At 25.8% G+C, this 19215-nt stretch overlaps 1 protein-coding gene and 1 pseudogene across 1 annotated transcript; both read left to right on the top strand.

The window, feature by feature from the left end:
• The first annotated feature begins 1280 nt into the window (after positions 1-1280).
• Positions 1281-3725, top strand: LOC145975033 (uncharacterized; annotated as a pseudogene).
• A 2089-nt stretch (positions 3726-5814) lies between these two features.
• LOC145974867 (aminopeptidase N-like) lies at positions 5815-15441 on the top strand. Its single transcript, XM_083104936.1, has 11 exons — positions 5815-6320; positions 6433-6912; positions 7050-7236; positions 7587-7737; positions 9120-9201; positions 11829-12193; positions 12788-13065; positions 14297-14493; positions 14670-15005; positions 15095-15164; positions 15310-15441. The coding sequence occupies exons 1-11, from the start codon at positions 5821-5823 to the stop codon at positions 15439-15441; spliced, it is 2778 nt and encodes a 925-aa protein (XP_082961062.1). The 5' UTR covers positions 5815-5820.
• The last annotated feature ends 3774 nt before the right edge of the window (positions 15442-19215 follow it).

Below are 19215 nucleotides of genomic sequence, written 5' to 3'. Positions count from 1 at the left end.
GATTTTTAATCAGAAATAACGCTATTTGCTCCGTGGACGCTTTTTCAGTTACACCCTGTATATATATATAGACACATGGTGTTAATGAATATCTGTTACAGACTTGTAGGGTATGCAGAGGGTTTAAAGTAAATCAACTTTTAATAAGGAACTCATTTCCAAAAACACACCGTTTGCGAGTTGCAGACTGGAACTATTGGTATGTTCAGTATTGAGAATAATTCTCATAATAACTTTATTTGATTACATTACACTACAAAAATGTTTAGCAATGTCAAAACAGATGACTACAAAAATTGCTCATAATGACGACCACCAACTTCGATGCAAGCATTGCAGCCTGCGAAGCATGTTCTGGTACACTCTTTCCAAAATGTTAGACGTCATTTGGATTTCTCGTTGTCATTATGAGCAATTATTGTAGCCATCTGTTTTGACATTGCTAAACATTTTTGCAGTGTAATGTAAATAAATAAAGATATTATGAGAATTATTCCTAATACTAATTTTCCTAATACCAACAGTTCCAGTCTGTAGATCGCAAACGGTGCGTTTCCGGACATGAGTTCCTTTTTAAAAACTAACCTACTTTGAACCCTCTACATACTGTAGAAGTTTGTAACAGGTATTCATATACATACATATGCATACACTCACACACACACACACACACACACACACATATATGTATGTATATATATATATATACATATACACACATATATATGTTTATAATATATCATATATATCATATATGATATCAATTTTAATTAAAAATAATCATAAGATGTATTAAATATCATATATATAATATAAGATATAACAAAAGATATTGCAAGAATATTAAAATTTTAACAATATATTTGAAATTTTCATTTCTTGCTGTAATATGTAAAATTGCTGATACAGCCTTCATGTTACATAATAAGAACGGAAGATGCAAACATCTCTAATTATAATAATATATTTAATTTCGTAATATTTTTAACATCACGAAATATGTTTATAATTAATATATATCATATTAAAGTATTTAATAATCAACAAAAGTAATTTATTTTATAACAGGATACTATCGCGTAAATTATGATATTGCGAACTGGCGAAAAATTGCATAATACTTAAATTCTGAAAAATATAGTAATATACATGTTCTCAATCGAACGCAAATCATCAATGATGCGTTTCATTTTGCGATAGAGAAGAAACTTGAATTCTCCGCATTTTGGGAACTCGCTTCTTATTTGCCACAGGAAAGAGATTATATAGCATGGTATCCTATGCTCAAAGCATTTGAATTTTTGTCGAACATCTTTCCATTCTTAAATTTCTATCCTGAATTTAAGGTATATATATAGATATAATTACATTTTTTTATAAAAAAATTATCCATTACATCAATTATCTATTTCATAATACAACGATTTCATATCATAATAATGAATTCTTTTAAAAATAGATATATGTAGTGAGTTGAACAAAAAAAATTAATTATACATTATTATTTAATTTGTTTTGTACCAAAATTCAGAAATTTAAATTCAAAAGGCGCTTATGTTACATATTTGTTATATATTTTTTCTTTATATTTACTACAATCACATAAACTTTAAATATTTCATCAAGTTATTTTTCTATAATAATAATACGTTAGTATTTACATGATAATTGTTGATCAATTGTGTAATTAATATTTAATTAGTTTTAGGAAATTATAGAACACAGTATATAACACAATTACCTTTCTTATATTAATTTTCTTTCGTAGTATTCGAATGTTTACGATGTTAAAAATATACAAATATTTTGCACAGAAATTGACTTATATAATTTTAAGATAATTGTTTTACATTATACAACACATAATAATTTAATATAATATATAATAATCCACTTGTAAATGCTTGTTTTATAAAAGAAATTGATATTTAAAGTTTAGAATACTTAAAATCTATATTTGATACGCCACAGATTTAAATTAAGAAAATAATAATTAAAAAAGTAAAAATCATATAATCAAAATAGATACATCAATCGATACATCAATATGCACAGACTAAAATATATATACAAAGTGTCTCGTAAAGCTTGATCGCGCGTGTCTCGACTCTTGTTTTTTCATTGCTATGCGACATTCGCCGCTGGCACACCTATCGCGCATATCCTACGATATAGTCTCGCGAAACGCGCGCTTATTCACATTTTTAATTAATATTTCAATAATTATTACGAAAATTGTAGAATAGTAGAGAATTTTTCTGTTCAGTCTATTGCGTTCTACTCACTCACGAACGTTAGCACAATTTCATGAAATACTTTATATATCGAAATGTGTGTTAAAAATTCATTAAATGATATAAAATCCATACCTATTTAGATGGTAAAATATATACACAATTATTCACACACAAATAAGAAATTGGTAAATCTATTTATTATGATATTGATGCTACGAAGTCACATAAATATTAAAGAAATATGAAAGAAAATTATTTAGGAAAAACGTTTATTTGCGCGTACATTATATCTATTCTTGTAAATAATGAATAAATTAAATATAATGATAGTTATTAAATTTTAGGGAGTGCTAAGGTTTGGTTTTATGCAGAAACTTAGAATTAGTAATTGGAATCTGCTTAACGAAAGTCACATCAACGATCATACTAAATGTTTAAAACAAGAACTCGCAAAGTAGGAATGTATTATAAATGAAAATCGTTGCGAAGTAAAATCTAGGAGTTATTTGAAATGGCATCTAGCAAATCCTGAAAAAAACAAGTAATTCTTTTCCTAATATTCAAAATATTCGATTCTTTTTATAAGGATATTTTTATATTCTACATATGTTTGAGAAATTAGTTATCACTTATATCAAAAAATTATTTATAAAATACTAAAGAAACTATTAACACAATTTCGATTAGAAGATTTTTATTTCTTTTCTGGTCTGTCTTCTGTAGACTTTTGCCTGGATGGAAGAGGTGGACATATTGCAATGGTTTGAAAACGGCAAATCGTGATACATGGAATAAAGTTTTTAATGATTATATAAAAGGAAATGATAAAATATTAGAATGTTTGGCTTATAGTAAAAGTTCTAAAATTATAATCCATTATTTAGAAACAAAAATATCAGATATTATATTTAAATCTTGGTATAATGTATCTGATATTCAATTTGAATCGATAAAGCGAGCTTATGCCTTAACTGCTAATATTTTCCTTTCTGTTCTTGAGAGGAATACTAAGTACATGCTTACAAGTTTATTAAGTAATTACGAAACAATAATACACAGGTGACGATATTATTTAATAAAGATATGCTACACATAGATGTGAAGATTTATTGTACGAATTAGTTATAATATTGTTTTATTCTTGATAGGAGAGTCAATAAGATTGCGACATTAATTGTTATAATTAACAGTGCGTATTCTAAGGAACAGTTGGATGAGGTAAATTTTAAATGAATTAGATTTCTATATTTTATATAACATTTTTCTTTAATTCTGCTTATAATGATACTCTGTATTTGTGACAGTGCAATTATTAAATACGAAATCATTTATTGATAATAATTATTTAAAAATCCATTTTAGATAAAGAAATTTGTAAAAAAGTATTTGAAAAATTCAGTCATTCCCAGTATTGAATACAAAATAGAAACACGCTGGTCGGAGATCGAAAAACAGATAAATTATTTTCGATCTTTATTTAACAATTGAATAACGAAATCTTTAAGATATTAACTGTTTAGAAATTAAAAATACAGCATAAATGATTGTAATAATATCTATAAATGTATATAACTAATTATTCACTAATGTCATATAGGAATTAATAATTGTTTAATTGTATTTAATCAATATAATATTATAATTGCACAATATAATATTAAAAATATTGTATTGTATAATATTGTATAAAAATATTATATTGTATAATATTGTATAAAATTATTATATTACATTACAATATAATTCATATTATGAATATTATGTATTGATATTTTTAATATTATATTATAATACATATTATATTGTATTACTTTTCTGTATTATTCTGTAAATTTAATAAACAGATGTTGATTATATATTTACATGTGTTTATTTTACACAGATCCATACATATACAAGGTGTTTCCAGTATCTCGCAACAAAGTAAAATCATAAGTAAATATCGCAAAACTGAACTAAAGAATCCTATATCATTTTGAAAACCACCACGTAAAATTTCGAGATATTAATTAAAAAAGATCGGCCAATACATACAAGTATAAGCGCGATTATAATTCTTCAATTAATTTTCTCTCACGAATAGTTTCTTAGAAAAATTGTTTTTATAAATAAATGCTTCATATACGAAAATGAAATAAAAAACATAAACAAGTTTATACTTATTGACTTATGTCGATATGTAAGATATCCTGTGCTACGTATAATCAAGACGTTATTTATATAACACTACGTACCTTCTATATACTGTCAGGTATGCCAACAGAGCCATCAGTTCATAATAGTCTCTTGAAGCGATAAGTTCGCGATTGAATGCTTTTGGTGTTAAATCTGGTATTAAACCTGGCTGATTGAACTAATAGGATAAGGCATTAAATATGAAATAAAATATTTATCTTTCTTTCTTTAAATGTGCATACAAAATTGTGTGGAGTAACAGGTAACGCTTTTATTTTATAAAAGACTTTCTATTTTATAAAAGATTTTCTTTAATTTTCAAATTGACTAACTCATTTTATTGTAAATATTATTTTTATCTTTTGCATACATTACAGTTAATAGAAATGAAGACATTTACGTTTGTACTGTAATCGCATGTTTCGACCATTTTGACATATAGAAAGTGTAAAATTTATATGCTAAACTTCTTTTTGACATTATAAAATTATTGTGTAATTAATTTTATATTATTGCTATAAAATTGTCTAAGCTATATAAAATATTATCTCATTATCTAAGCTATAAAATTATCTATCTTAAAAACGTATAATATTACCTGTGTTTTGTTTTTAAAATATTTTTTATAATGAATGTCTAGGACCAGTAGGATATGTTAATTTGAATGTGTAATGAACGAATAAACAACAAATAATAAAAAATTAACATTTTATTCAAAAAGATGTGTTATAAAAATATTAACATAATTGTTTTTAGAATTTTGTTCGAATGTTTGATACAATCTGCTACATTATCAAAATTTCTAATATTTGATGATATTTGATTTCCGTTCAGTGTTTGTATGTTTTTAATACATTTCTTACTTAAGGAACAGATTGATCTTGAAAATAACATGTTAGTAAACATATAGTCCATATCGTGTATAAAATCACGTTGTTCAGAATATACCTTCATTTCTCATACATTTTAATGCTTATATTATATATATATATATATATATATATATATATATATATATATATAATATATATACAGTCAAATATGTAATTTTACTTGGACAAATCTTAAAGATAGCTAAATTGAGATAAATAAGACTTATGTTTATTGTGCTTGTCTTACTGGAATTATCTAAATACATCCTTCATGTCTCCTAATATTCCAATCCGAAAAAAATATTTCATATGTCGTTTTAATAATTTGTATATTTATCTTTTCTAATCATTCCTTTACTTATTAAACTGTATTATTTTAATTTCTTTTTAAATTAATCGTATTTTCTTATGAAGTGTTTGGTAAATTTTTTTGAACGTTTTTTCACACAAAAATCGATTTTATTGCATACTCTTTGCAAATACTTTTTTTCTTAATGAAGAAACGTTTTTTTATAGATATCCGAGTGAAATTCAACATGACATTCTTAAAACAATTATTAACTATTAGTATAATATATCTTGCCATGATGGCAATAGCGAGTCATGTGGATGATGAAGAATCAAAAATCAAAGGAATCGATGAAGAATCGAAAATCGTGCGCAGTGTATTAAACAATAAATCAAGCAATATATCAGATTATATACTTCCGACACATTATAACATAGAGCTAATGTTACACAATAATTATCTCCGTAGCAAATGCATAATTACTTTAAATATTTCTTATGCAAAACAATACATAAGTTTTTATGCACCGGATTCAGCGAGTATAATAGTATCGACATTAAAGAATAATAATGGTACGGTTTATGAAACAAACTCAAGAAATTTTATTAAAAACAATATTGTCGTGCTCGATTTCGGTGATGTCTCGTTGCGTGGAATATACGATCTGTATATAGAGTATGAAATCTCAATTAATATCGTAAGGGAATCTTTCGGAATTCCGTACATAAACAAAGATGAAGAAATAGAGTAAGTAAAAGAATATATGAAATATCAAAAACAAATTATACATTTGTGCATTCTACGCTTACAATTATCTAAAATTAATAATTACCTAAAATATGTCATTAAAATACGGCAGGTGGTTAATCGCAACAGGTTTCCCAGCGAAAAAACAGCAAATACTTCCATATTGGGACAAGCCAGAATTAAGAAGTACTTTTGTTATTTCCATACAGCATCATACAAAATACAAAGCTTTGTCAAATATGCCGATACGAGATAATATATTTATTCCCGATATTATGATGTGGACACGTTTTCACGAGACTCCTTTGATCTCCATAGATAGTGTAGCATTTCTGATATCCGATTTTCATCCGATCATCCTCTCGGATGATGAAACATTTCGTTCATCCATATGGTTCAGACCACAATCGGAACCGCATTTAAAATTTGCGAAAACTGTTATTTCTTCCATTAGTGTATACATACGTAATTGGAATATTTGGAGGAGAGGAGTTACGCGGACCTCTGTTTCATTTGAGAGCAAAGTGGATCATGTCGTAATCCCGGATTTACAAAATGATATGGAACAGACTTTGGGTTTCATTTTTTATCGGTAATATATAAAGTTAAAAATATAGGTATATTTTAAAAATTATTTTAATTACATATTATATTGTAATTCATTTACGTAAGAAATTATATTAATATCCAAAATTTTTGATACACATTAGTATTTATAATTATTTTTAGAGAAGCAGATATCACTTATAAAGAAGAATTAGATCCTGTTGCATATAAAACGATAATTGCGCGCTTAATTGCACGTGGGATGGTACAAAAATATATTAGAAATCTGTTCAGACCAACTTACTTCTGGCCTCATACACGTTTAAACGAAGGATTTAATATATTTTATCAAGCATACATTAATGGCCAGGTTATTTTATTACTAACGCTATTTGAATACGCAGTCAAATGATTAATAGTTTAGCAATATAAATAATTGTTAAATATTTGTGCAAATATTCTGTTTTATTTCTTAAATATAAGAAATTATAAGAATCCAAGTCTCTAAAATTTCTAGAAATCCGGTGAAAGAAATTTAATAAGAACTAAATATGTATATGTTTTTGTATGAAAATTATCGCAGAAAAATTTACACACACAAACACACATACAAACTTTATTATTAACAATAGCATATAATAAGCTAATTTTGATATGTACCAAAAACATTTTCTTTTTGATTATTTATGATAAGTTATGATTATATCGAATTGATTTTAGGTTTTGTTAAATTCTCGAGAGATGGATTTGTTTGTAGTTCAAATTCAACATGAATTACTCTATCTAAATACTTATGTTGTTATAAATTCTACTATAGAATATAATAGTTATCCTGAAAATTATTTACAGTCTTCTCTCTCTCAAATCAAAGGTATGCGTAAGACACTGCATAATTAAACAATTAAATAATTATAAATTTCTGAATGTTAATTTCATAGAAAATGAGAAAAGTCATTTATAAACAAAAGACCCTGTACGATTCTTATGGAAATTGAATTTAGAAGTTTTGTGAAATTTGCAGAAACTCTGGAAATAAATAGTTTGTGGCAAATTAAAAGTCACATTAACCGCGATATCGTTTGATAGAGCCATTTCGTCGCTACAAGCGTTCAAATGTCGAAATAAAACGTTATTTCATTACTACTGAGAGAAAATAAATAATGTATTATTGAGTAGAATCACACACAGTTGATTACTTTTATTAATACATAGATATTATATTTACGTGGAAAATATGTACATAAATGTATATATAGAGTGTCCATAAACATCCCATATACTATATTTCAGAAGCGGTTCAAAAATTACGAAAAATCATGAAACAGGTGTTTAATTATTTTGAGAGGCTAGTCTTTTAAAGCAATTAGGGAAGTTGTATCCCTCTTCCATTCGAAGGGGGAGACTTAGGGGAAACTTATATAATAACTATACTTTCAACTAATTATATTTTATCTAATATCAAATGGCATGTTATGGCGACGACAGCGGCGATGCTGCTACACACACATTTTTTCCATGTTAATAAATTAGTAAAATGTATTAATATAAATGATCAACTGTGTATGACATTCTAATATATTATTTATTTTATTTAATATATTATTTACTTTTCCTTAATAGTATTGAAATAACGCCTTATTTCGATATTTGAATACTTGTAGTGACGAAACCACTTCATCAACCTTATGACATTTATTTTGACATTTTATAAATTTTTTTGTGTTTTCACGTAAACTATTTATTTCCAAAATTAAGGAAATTCAATCAAAATTCAAATTTCTTAGAAATTCAATTTCCGTAGAAAGAACGGTGCAAGGCCCTTCATTTGTAAAATTTAATATATTTTTTCATAATATTTGCAATAACGTAATAATATCTAACTTTAAAATTAAATTTTTATATAATTTTTGGATAATTTTTTAATGTGTAATTTTTTTTAAATTATAACTATACATGTTTATCTAAGATTTCAAAAAATCAAAATAAAATATAAAATTAACTGATTCCTTATAATTGTCTAATTTATTATTTTTAACAAATTTTTAATCATTCACTATTTATCTATTATTACAAATTTTTTCGTTGAAATGTATTTAATAATTTTTTATAGCTACTTACTTTGATTTAATTGCACAAATTTTGTGTGTGATATATTTAGTTTTATTAGTTACAAATATATTCACAACCCTTTATTGCACATTTCAGTAAAGGGATTTTAAATATATTAAATTTTTTTTCTTTTAAACATTATAGGATCCATTATATGGCGCATGTTAGAACGAACATTACCACATGATATATTTTCAAAGGGATTCGTGAAATATTTGTATAATCAGTAAGTATAATGTATTGTAATGTAATAATATATACATCATAGAGGAAAAGGAAAGATAAATCAAAGTATAAAATAGATTTAATAATACATTACCAGTTTTTTAATGTTTAAAAGACATAGATATTTAAAAGCATAAATTTATACTGCTATTTTATACGTATGAATTTTTGTTAAGATTGAATTTCAACTTTTTTCTTAATAAATATATAATAGATATTCATATTTTCTAAATATCAAATAATTTAAATTGAATGATTTGGAGAATGCAGTTTTACAAACATAGAATATAAACACTCTAAAATCTTTGTAATATAAAAATTAATTTATTATTCATTCAGTCACGACGAATGCTAACATAATTATTAATAAATATATATTAATATATATTAAATAAAAATATATACATAAAATATAAATAAAATATTTTTATTAAAAATATATACTAAAAAATATATATATTACATATATGTATATATGTTTTTATTATTTCTTTATATGTTATAAAAATAATATGTATATATATTTTTTTTATTTTTATAACATATAAAATCCATGAATCTATCGTGTATATAATCAATAATTGTATATATTATATATTATGTATTATATACACGATAGATTCGTAGATTTTATATATATATATATATATATATATATATATATATATATATACAGGGTGACCCATTTTAACTTAGGCAGCCAAATAACTCGAAAAATAAGCAAGATAGAGAAAAATGTTTTAGACAAAAGTTGTATGGTTTCGAGGGGGCCATAAGATGGTATCATTGGTTTGACCTTGAAGAGTCATTTGAAAGTCACGTGAAGGTCACTTCAATTTTTTTAAATGGAACATCCTATATATTTTTGTACATTCTTGTAGCTCATCTCGAGAGCTTTCCAAAACACTATAATTAAGTACATTTTCGTTAAGTACTTTTTGAGTTATGAGGCTTGAAATAATTTCTTAATTTTACATAAACCGTAAAATATCTTGTAAAATATTCATTTTTCGATTACCTTACCTTAATAGTTTTATGTACAAAATAATGAGAGGAATCAATTGGTGTAAAGAAAACACATAGTTGTTTCGAAGAAAAAATATGTAATTTGCAATTAACAATTCCATATTTTTTCTTAAAAACAACTATGTGTTTTCTTTACACCAATTGATTCCTCTCATTATTTTGTACATAAAACTATTAAGGTAAGGTAATCGAAAAATGAATATTTTACAAGATATTTTACGGTTTATGTAAAATTAAGAAATTATTTCAAGCCTCATAACTCAAAAAGTACTTAACGAAAATGTACTTAATTATAGTGTTTTGGAAAGCTCTCGAGATGAGCTACAAGAATGTACAAAAATATATAGGATGTTCCATTTAAAAAAATTGAAGTGACCTTCACGTGACCTTCAAATGACTCTTCAAGGTCAAACCAATGATACCATCTTATGGCCCCCTCGAAACCATACAACTTTTGTCTAAAACATTTTTCTCTATCTTGCTTATTTTTCGAGTTATTTGGCTGCCTAAGTTAAAATGGATCACCCTGTATACAGGGTGAGCCATTTTAATTAACGCACGGAATTATTTCGGAAACAAAGCATTTTAGAGAAAAATGTTTCAGACAAAAGTTTTATGGTTTCAAGGGGGCTATAAGAGGGTATCATTGGTTTGACCTTGAAGAGTTATTTGAAGGTCACATGAAGGTCACCTTCAATTTCTCAAATGGAACCTACTATTCGTCATTGCATATTCTTGTAGCTTATCTCGAGAGCTTTCCAAAACACTATAATTAAGTACCTTTTCGTTAAGTACTTTTTGAGTTATGAGGCTTGAAATAATTTCTTAATTTTAGATAAACCGTAAAATATCTTGTAAAATATTCATTTTTCGATTATCTTATCTTAATACTTTTATGTACAAAATAATGAAAGGAATCAATTGGTGTAAAGAAAACACATAGTTGTTTTTAAGAAAAAATATGGAATTGTTAATTGCAAATTATATATTTTTTCTTCAAAACAACTATGTGTTTTCTTTACACCAATTGATTCCTCTCATTATTTTGTACGTAAAAGTATTAAGGTAAGATAATCGAAAAATGAATATTTTACAAGATATTTTACGGTTTATGTAAAATTAAGAAATTATTTCAAGCCTCATAACTCAAAAAGTACTTAACGAAAAGGTACTTAATTATAGTGTTTTGGAAAGCTCTCGAGATAAGCTACAAGAATATGTAATGACAAATAGTAGGTTCCATTTAAGAAATTGAAGGTGACCTTCATGTGACCTTCAAATAACTATTCAAGGTCAAACCAATGATACCATCTTATGGCCCCCTCGAAACCATAAAACTTTTGTCTGAAACATTTTTCTCTAAAATGCTTAGTTTTTAAAAGAAAAGGGGTGTACGTATGGTCTAGGACACCCTGTATATATATATATATATATATATATATATACAATTATATTAAACTTCATAAATTTCTACTTATGTAGAAGTTACATTATAGATTAAAATACGAAAATAAATTATGTGTAAATTATGATCTTTTTCCTTATTATTTATTTATCATTTTTAGTTTAGTGTTAAAATTATTATGATGTTAAATCTTATAGACTTAGTATGCCTGAAGCAACAACTGCCGATCATTTATGGAACGCTATGAAATCTAAGATGATTGAATTGAATTTTAAGTGTGATTTTAATATAAAAGATATGATAAATTCGTGGATTATGCAGAGGTATCCTTCCGTGTTGGAGGTGAAGCGAAATTACTCTACTTATCATGTAACTGTATCGGTACAATTTTACAACAAATTAGATGAAAAACAATATTATATACCTCTTACTTATGCTACGGAGTCGAATCCCAATTTTGCCATAACTTGGACAAATAATTTGTTAACACCACGGCATTCAAAAATTGAATTTTACTTTTTTGAGAATAATCAATGGATTATTTTCAATTTACAACAAGCTGGTAAATACTGAATAATAAATCTACATCTATATTGCCTATTATATAATAATAAATTTACAATTATATTGTATATAATTTCAAGTATATATATTTAAATATGAAAATACATATATTTGTCTAATTATTATATTGTAGTCGAAGCCATTTTATGTTTGCACTAAATAGCATATCCAAATTGTCAGAATTGTTCAATTATTATACATACATACATACATACATATATATATACATATATAAATATATATATATATAATATATCATATATATCATATATGATATCAATTTTAATTAAAAATATTCATAAGATGTATTAAATTTCATATATATAATATAAGATATAACAAAAGATATTGCAAGAATATTGAAATTTTAACAATATATTTGAAATTTTCATCTCTTGCTGTAATATGTAGAATTGCTGATACAGCCTTCATGTTACATAATAAAAACGGAAGATGCAAACATTTCTAATTATAATAATATATTTAATTTCGTAATATTTTTAACATCACGAAATATGTTTATAATTAATATCATTTTTATCATCATTTTAAAGTATTTAATAATCAACAAAAGTAATTTATTTTATAACAGGATACTATCGCGTCAATTATGATATTGCGAATTGGCGAAAAATTGCACAATACTTAAATTCTCAAAAATATAGTAATATACATGTTCTCAATCGAGCGCAAATCATCAATGATGCTTTTCATTTTGCGATAGAGAAGAAACTTGATTTCTCTGTATTTTGGGAACTCGCTTCTTATTTGGCACAGGAAGGAGATTATATAGCATGGTATCCTATGCTCAAAGCATTTGAATTTTTTTCGAACATCTTTCCATTCTTAAATTTTTATCCTGAATTTAAGGTATGTATATAGATATAATTACATTTTTTTATAAAATAATTATCCATTACATCAATTATCTATTTTATAATACAACGATTTCATATCATAATAATGAATTCTTTTAAAAATAGATATATGTAGTGAGTTAAGCAAAAAAATTATTATACATTATTATTTAATTTTTTTTGTATCAAAATTCAGAAATTTAAATTCAAAAGGCGCTTATGTTACATATTTGTTATATATTTTTTCTTTATATTTACTACAATCACATAAACTTTAAATATTTCATCAAGTTATTTTTCTATAATAATAATACGTTAGTATTTACATGATAATTGTTGATCAATTGTGTAATTAATATTTAATTAGTTTTAGGAAATTATAGAACACAGTATATAACACAATTACCTTTCTTACATTAATTTTCTTTCGTAGTATTCGAATGTTTACGATGTTAAAAATATACAAACATTTTGCAGAGAAACTGATTTATATAATATTAAGATAATCTTTTTACATTATACAACACATAATAATTTAATATACATATAATAATCCACTTTTAAATGCTTGTTTTATAAAGGAAATTGATATTTAAAGTTTAAAATACTTAAAATCTATTTTTGATACGCCACAGATTTAAATTAAGAAAATAATAATTAAGAAAATAAAAATCATATATCAACATCGATACATCAATCGACACATCAATATGCACAGACTAAAATATATGTACAAAGTGTCTCGTAAAGCTTGATCGCGCGTGCCTCGACTCCAGTTTTTTCATTGCTATGCGACATTCGCCGCTGGCACACTTATCGCGCATATCCTACGATATAGTCTCGCGAAACGCACGCTTATTCACATTTTTAATTAATATTTCAATAATTATTACGAAAATTGTAGAATGGTAAAGAATCTTTCTGTTCAGTTTATTGCGTTCTACCCACTCAAGAACGTTAGCACAATCTTATGAAACACTTTATATAAAGATATGTGTGTTAACGATTCATTAATTGATATAAAATCCATACCTATTTAGATGATAAAATATATACACAATTATTCACACACAAATAAGAAATTGGTTAATCTACTTATTATGATATTGATGCTACGAAGTCACATAAATATTAGAGAAATATGAAAGAAAATTATTTAGTAAAAACGTTTATTTGCGCGTACATTATATCTGTTCTTGTAAATAATGAATTAACTAAATATAATGATAGTTATTAAATTTTAGGGAGTGCTAAGGTTTGATTTTATGCAGAAGTTTAGATCTAATTATTGGAATCTGTATGACGAAAGTTACATCAGCGATTATGCTAAATGCTTAAAACAAGAACTCGCAAAGTGGGAGTGTATTATAAATGAAAATCCTTGCGAAGAAAAGTCTAAGCGTCATTTGAAATGGCATCTAGCAAATCCTAAAGAAAACAAGTACTTCTTTTCATAATATTTTATTCTTTTTCTAGGATTATTTTTTTAATATTCTGCATATGTTTGAGAAATTAGTTATCACTTATATCAAAAAATTATTTATAAAATACTAAAGAAACTATTAACACAATTTCGATTAGAAAATTTTTATTTCTTTTCTGGACTGTCTTCTGTAGACTTTTGCCTGGTTGGAAGAGGTGGACATATTGCAATGGTTTGAAAACGGCAGATCGTGATACATGGAATAAAGTTTTTAATGATTACATGAAAGGAAATGATGAAATATTAGAATGTTTGGCTTATAGTAAAAATTCTGAAATTATAATCCATTATTTAGAAACTAAAATATTAAATATTTTACTTAAATCTTTGTATAATGTATCTGATATTCAATGTGAATCGATAAAGCGAGCTCATGCCTTAACTGCTAATATTTTCCTTTCTGTTCTTGAGAGGAATACTAAGTACATGCTTACAAGTTTATTAAGTAATTACGAAACAATAATACACAGGTGACGATATTATTTAATAAAGATATGCTACACATAGATGTGAAGATTTATTGTACGAATTAGTTATAATATTGTTTTATTCTTGATAGGGGAGTCAATGAGATTGTGACATTAATTATTATAATTAACAATGCGTATTCTAAGGAACAGTTGGATGAGGTAAATTTTAAATGGATCAGATTTCTATATTTTATATAATATTTTTCTATAGTTCTGTTCATAATGATACTCTGTATGTGTGACAGTACAATTATTAAATACGAAATCATTTATTGATAATAATTATTAAAATAATCCATTTTAGATAAAGGAATTTGTAAAAGAAGGACTCAAAAGTTCAATCATTTCAATTACCGATATTGAACAGAAGATAGGAACACGCTGGTCGGAAATAGAAGAGCAGACAAAATATTTTCGATCCTTATTCAAAAATTGAATAATTAGATTTCTAAGACATTAACTATTTAAAAATTAAAATTATAGAATAAATGATTGTAATAATATTTATAAATGTATATACTTAATTATTCACTAATGTCATATAAAAATTAATAATTGTTTAATTGTATTTTATCAATATAATATTAATTGTACAATATAATATTAAAAATATTGTACTGCATAATATTGTATAAAATTATTATATTACATTACAATATAATTCATATTATGAATATTATGTATATTTCTAATATTATATTATATTAAATATTATATTGTGTTACTTTTCTGTATTATTCTGTAAATTTAATACATAGATGTTGATTATATATTTACATGTGTTTATTTTACACAGATGCATACATATACACGGTGTTTCCAGTATCTCGCAACAAAGTAAAACCATAAGTAAATATCGCTAAACTGAACTAAAAAATCTCATATCATTTTGAAAACCACCACGTGATATTTCGAGACATTAATTAAAAATGATCGGCCAATACATGCAAGTATAAGCGCGATTATAATTCTTCAATTAATTTTCTCTCGCGAATAGTTTCTTAGAAAAATTGTCTTTATAAATAAAAGCTTCATATACGAAAATGGAACAAAAAACATAAACAAGTTTAAACTTATTGACTTTCTGTTCGATATGTAAGATATCCTGTGCTACGTATAATCAAGACGTTATTTATACAGGGTTTAGCAAAAGTGTGGAAACCCCTTAATATTTTGAGAAATAAGCATTTTAAAAAAAAATGTTTCATACAAAAGTTATAGGGTTTTATGTGGCGCATTACACAAGCAACATTATTATGACCTCGAATAGCGTTGTCAAGGTTATGTGAAGGTCACCTCCAACTTTTTAAGTGGGACCCTATATGCTTTTACATATTCTTGTAGCTTATCTCGAGAGCTTCCCAAAACACTATAATTAAGTTAGTTTTCATTAAGTACTTTCCGAGTTATGAGGCTTCAAATTATTTCTTTATTTTACATAAACCATAAAATATCTTGTAAAATATTCATTTTTCGATTATCTTACCTTAATACTTTTATGTTCAAAATAATAAGAGGAATCAATTAGTGTAAAGAAAACACACAGTTGGTTTTAAGAAAAAATATGTAATTGTCAATTGCAAATTACATATTTTTTCTTAAAAACAACTGTTTTTTCTTTACACCAATTGATTCCTCTCATTATTTTGTACATAAAAGTATTAAGGTAAGATAATTGGAAAATGAATATTTTACAAGATATTTTATGGTTTATGTAAAATTAAGAAATGATTTCAAGCCTCGTAACTCGGAAAGTACTTAATGAAAACTAACTTAATTATAGTGTTTTGGAAAGCTCTCGAGATAAGCTACAAGAATATGCAAAAGCATATAGGGTGTCCCATTTAAAAAGTTGGAGGTGACCTTCACATAACCTTGACAACGCTATTCGAGGTCATAATAATGTTGCTGTGTAATGCGCCACATAAAACCCTATAACTTTTGTACGAAACATTTTTTTTTAAAATGCGTATTTTTCGAAATATTAAGGGGTTTCCACACTTTTGCTAAACCCTGTATAACACTACGTACCTTCAATATACTGTCAGGTATGCCAACAGAGCCATCAGTTTATGATAGTCTCTTGAAGCGATAAGTTCGCGATTGAATGCTTTTGTTGTTAAATCTGATATTAAACCTGGCTAATTCAACTAGTAGGATAAGGCATTAAATATATAATAAAATATTTATCTTTCTTTCTTTAAATGTGCATACAAAATTGTGTGGAGTAACAGGTAACGCTTTTATTTTATAAAAGACTTTCTCTTTTATAAACGATTTTCTTTAATTTTCAAATCGACTAACTCATTTTATTGTAAATATTATTTTTATCTTTTGCATACATTACAGTGTTAATAGAAATGAAGACATTTACGTTTGTACTGTAATAGCATGTTTCGACCATTTTGACATATAGACAGTGTAAAATTTATAAGCTAAATTTCTTTTTGACATTATAAAATTATTGTGTAATTAATTTTATATTATTGCTAGAAAATTATCTAAGCTATATAAAATAATATCTCATTATCTAAGCTATAAAATTATCTATCTTAAAAACGTATATTATTACCTGTGTTTTGTTTTTAAAATATTTTTTATAATGAATATCTAGGGCCAGTAAGATGTTAATTTGAATGTGTAGCGAACGAATAAATAACAAATAATAAAAAATTAACATTTTATTCAAAAAGATGTGTTATAAAAATATTAACATAATTGCCTGATTATTTACTTTACTTTAAGTCAAATTTAATTCCCATGCTCTCTATTGCCTATTGTTTTTTCTAATTAACATAATTGTTTTTAGAATTTTGTTGGAATGTTTCATACGATTCGCTACATTATCAAAATTTCAAATATTTGATGATATTTGATTTCCGTTCAGTGTTTGTATGTTTTTAATACGTTTCTTACTTAAGGAACAGATTGAGCTTGAAAATAACATGTTAGTAAACATATAGTCCATATCATGTATAAAATCGCGTTGTTCAGAATATACCTTCATTTCTCATACATTTTAATGCTTATATTATATATATATATATATATATATATATATATATGGGGAATTCTTTTTTAAATCAGCCACCCCCCCTGCCCATTTCAATTTTGGGGAAAAAAATTTTTTTAGCACACGAAAAAATTTGTCAAGAAGTCTAGTTTTTGATGCCGTTAGGTGTTTTTAAAAAAAAAAATTTTCTAACCTTAAAAAAACTGTCTAAAGTGAGGCATCTCGCAAAAAAATGCCATTTTTTAGTCAAAAATGATCGAAAAAATTATAATTCGTCAATAATTTTGACCAAATTACTCATTAAAAGTATTTTGGGGGTCGCTGAACAAGAATCCGATGTCAGATTTCAAATTCAAGATGGCGGATCCAAGATGGCGGACAGTATTTTTCTTACTGTTGACCGATTTCTACTAAATTCTGTATGTAGGGGTTTTTGGGATCGCTGATTACGATTCCGAATTTGAATTTCAAATTCAAGATGTCTGATCCAAGATGGCGGACCTTAATTTCAAATTCCAGATTGCGGATCCAAAATGGTGGACATATATTTTCTTATTATTGGCTGATTTCTACAAAATTTTGTAAACGGAAGTTTTTGAGGTCTCTGATAACGAATTTGAGCTCAGGTTCCAAATTCAAGATGGCGGATCCAAGACGGCGGACATTACTTTTTTAAAAACAGACATTTATGTACCATCTTGGGTCCGCCATCTTGAATTTGGAACCTGAGCTCAAATTCGTTATCAGAGAACTCAAAAACTTCCGTTTACAAAATTTTGTAGAAATCAGCCAATAATAAGAAAATATCTGTCCACCATTTTGGATCCGCAATCTGGAATTTGAAATTAAGGTCCGCCATCTTGGATCAGACATCTTGAATTTGAAATTCAAAATCGGAATCGTAATCAGCGATCCCAAAAACCCCTACATACAGAATTTAGTAGAAATCGGTCAACAGTAAGAAAAATATTGTCCGCCATCTTGGATCCGCCATCTTGAATTTGAAATCTGACATCGGATTCTTGTTCAGCGACCCCCAAAATACTTTTAATGAGTAATTTGGTCAAAATTATTGACGAATTATAATTTTATCGATCATTTTTGACTAAAAAATGGCATTTTTTTGCGAGATGCCTCACTTTAGACAGTTTTTTTGAGGTTAGAAAATTTTTTTTTTTAAAAACACCTAACGGCATC

The sequence above is a fragment of the Camponotus vicinus genome, unplaced genomic scaffold, assembly GCF_025532165.1.
Source record: "Camponotus vicinus isolate PSW18456_S1 unplaced genomic scaffold, iyCamVici1.0 SCAF_7, whole genome shotgun sequence".
Classification (NCBI taxonomy): domain Eukaryota; kingdom Metazoa; phylum Arthropoda; class Insecta; order Hymenoptera; family Formicidae; genus Camponotus; species Camponotus vicinus.
Note: the sequence above shows the minus strand (reverse complement) of the source record. Positions and strands in the feature narration are given on the sequence as shown.

What these genes read in the sequence shown, in the direction of transcription:
- LOC145974867 (XM_083104936.1), top strand. Translation starts at nt 5,821, where the DNA reads ATGACATTCTTAAAACAATTATTAACTATTAGTATAATATATCTTGCC. An exon ending in AAGCATACATTAATGGCCAG is followed by an intron (nt 7,237 to 7,586) that starts GTTATTTTATTA and finishes AATTGATTTTAG; the next exon opens with GTTTTGTTAAATTCTCGAGA. An exon ending in TTTCAATTTACAACAAGCTG is followed by an intron (nt 12,194 to 12,787) that starts GTAAATACTGAA and finishes ATTTTATAACAG; the next exon opens with GATACTATCGCGTCAATTAT.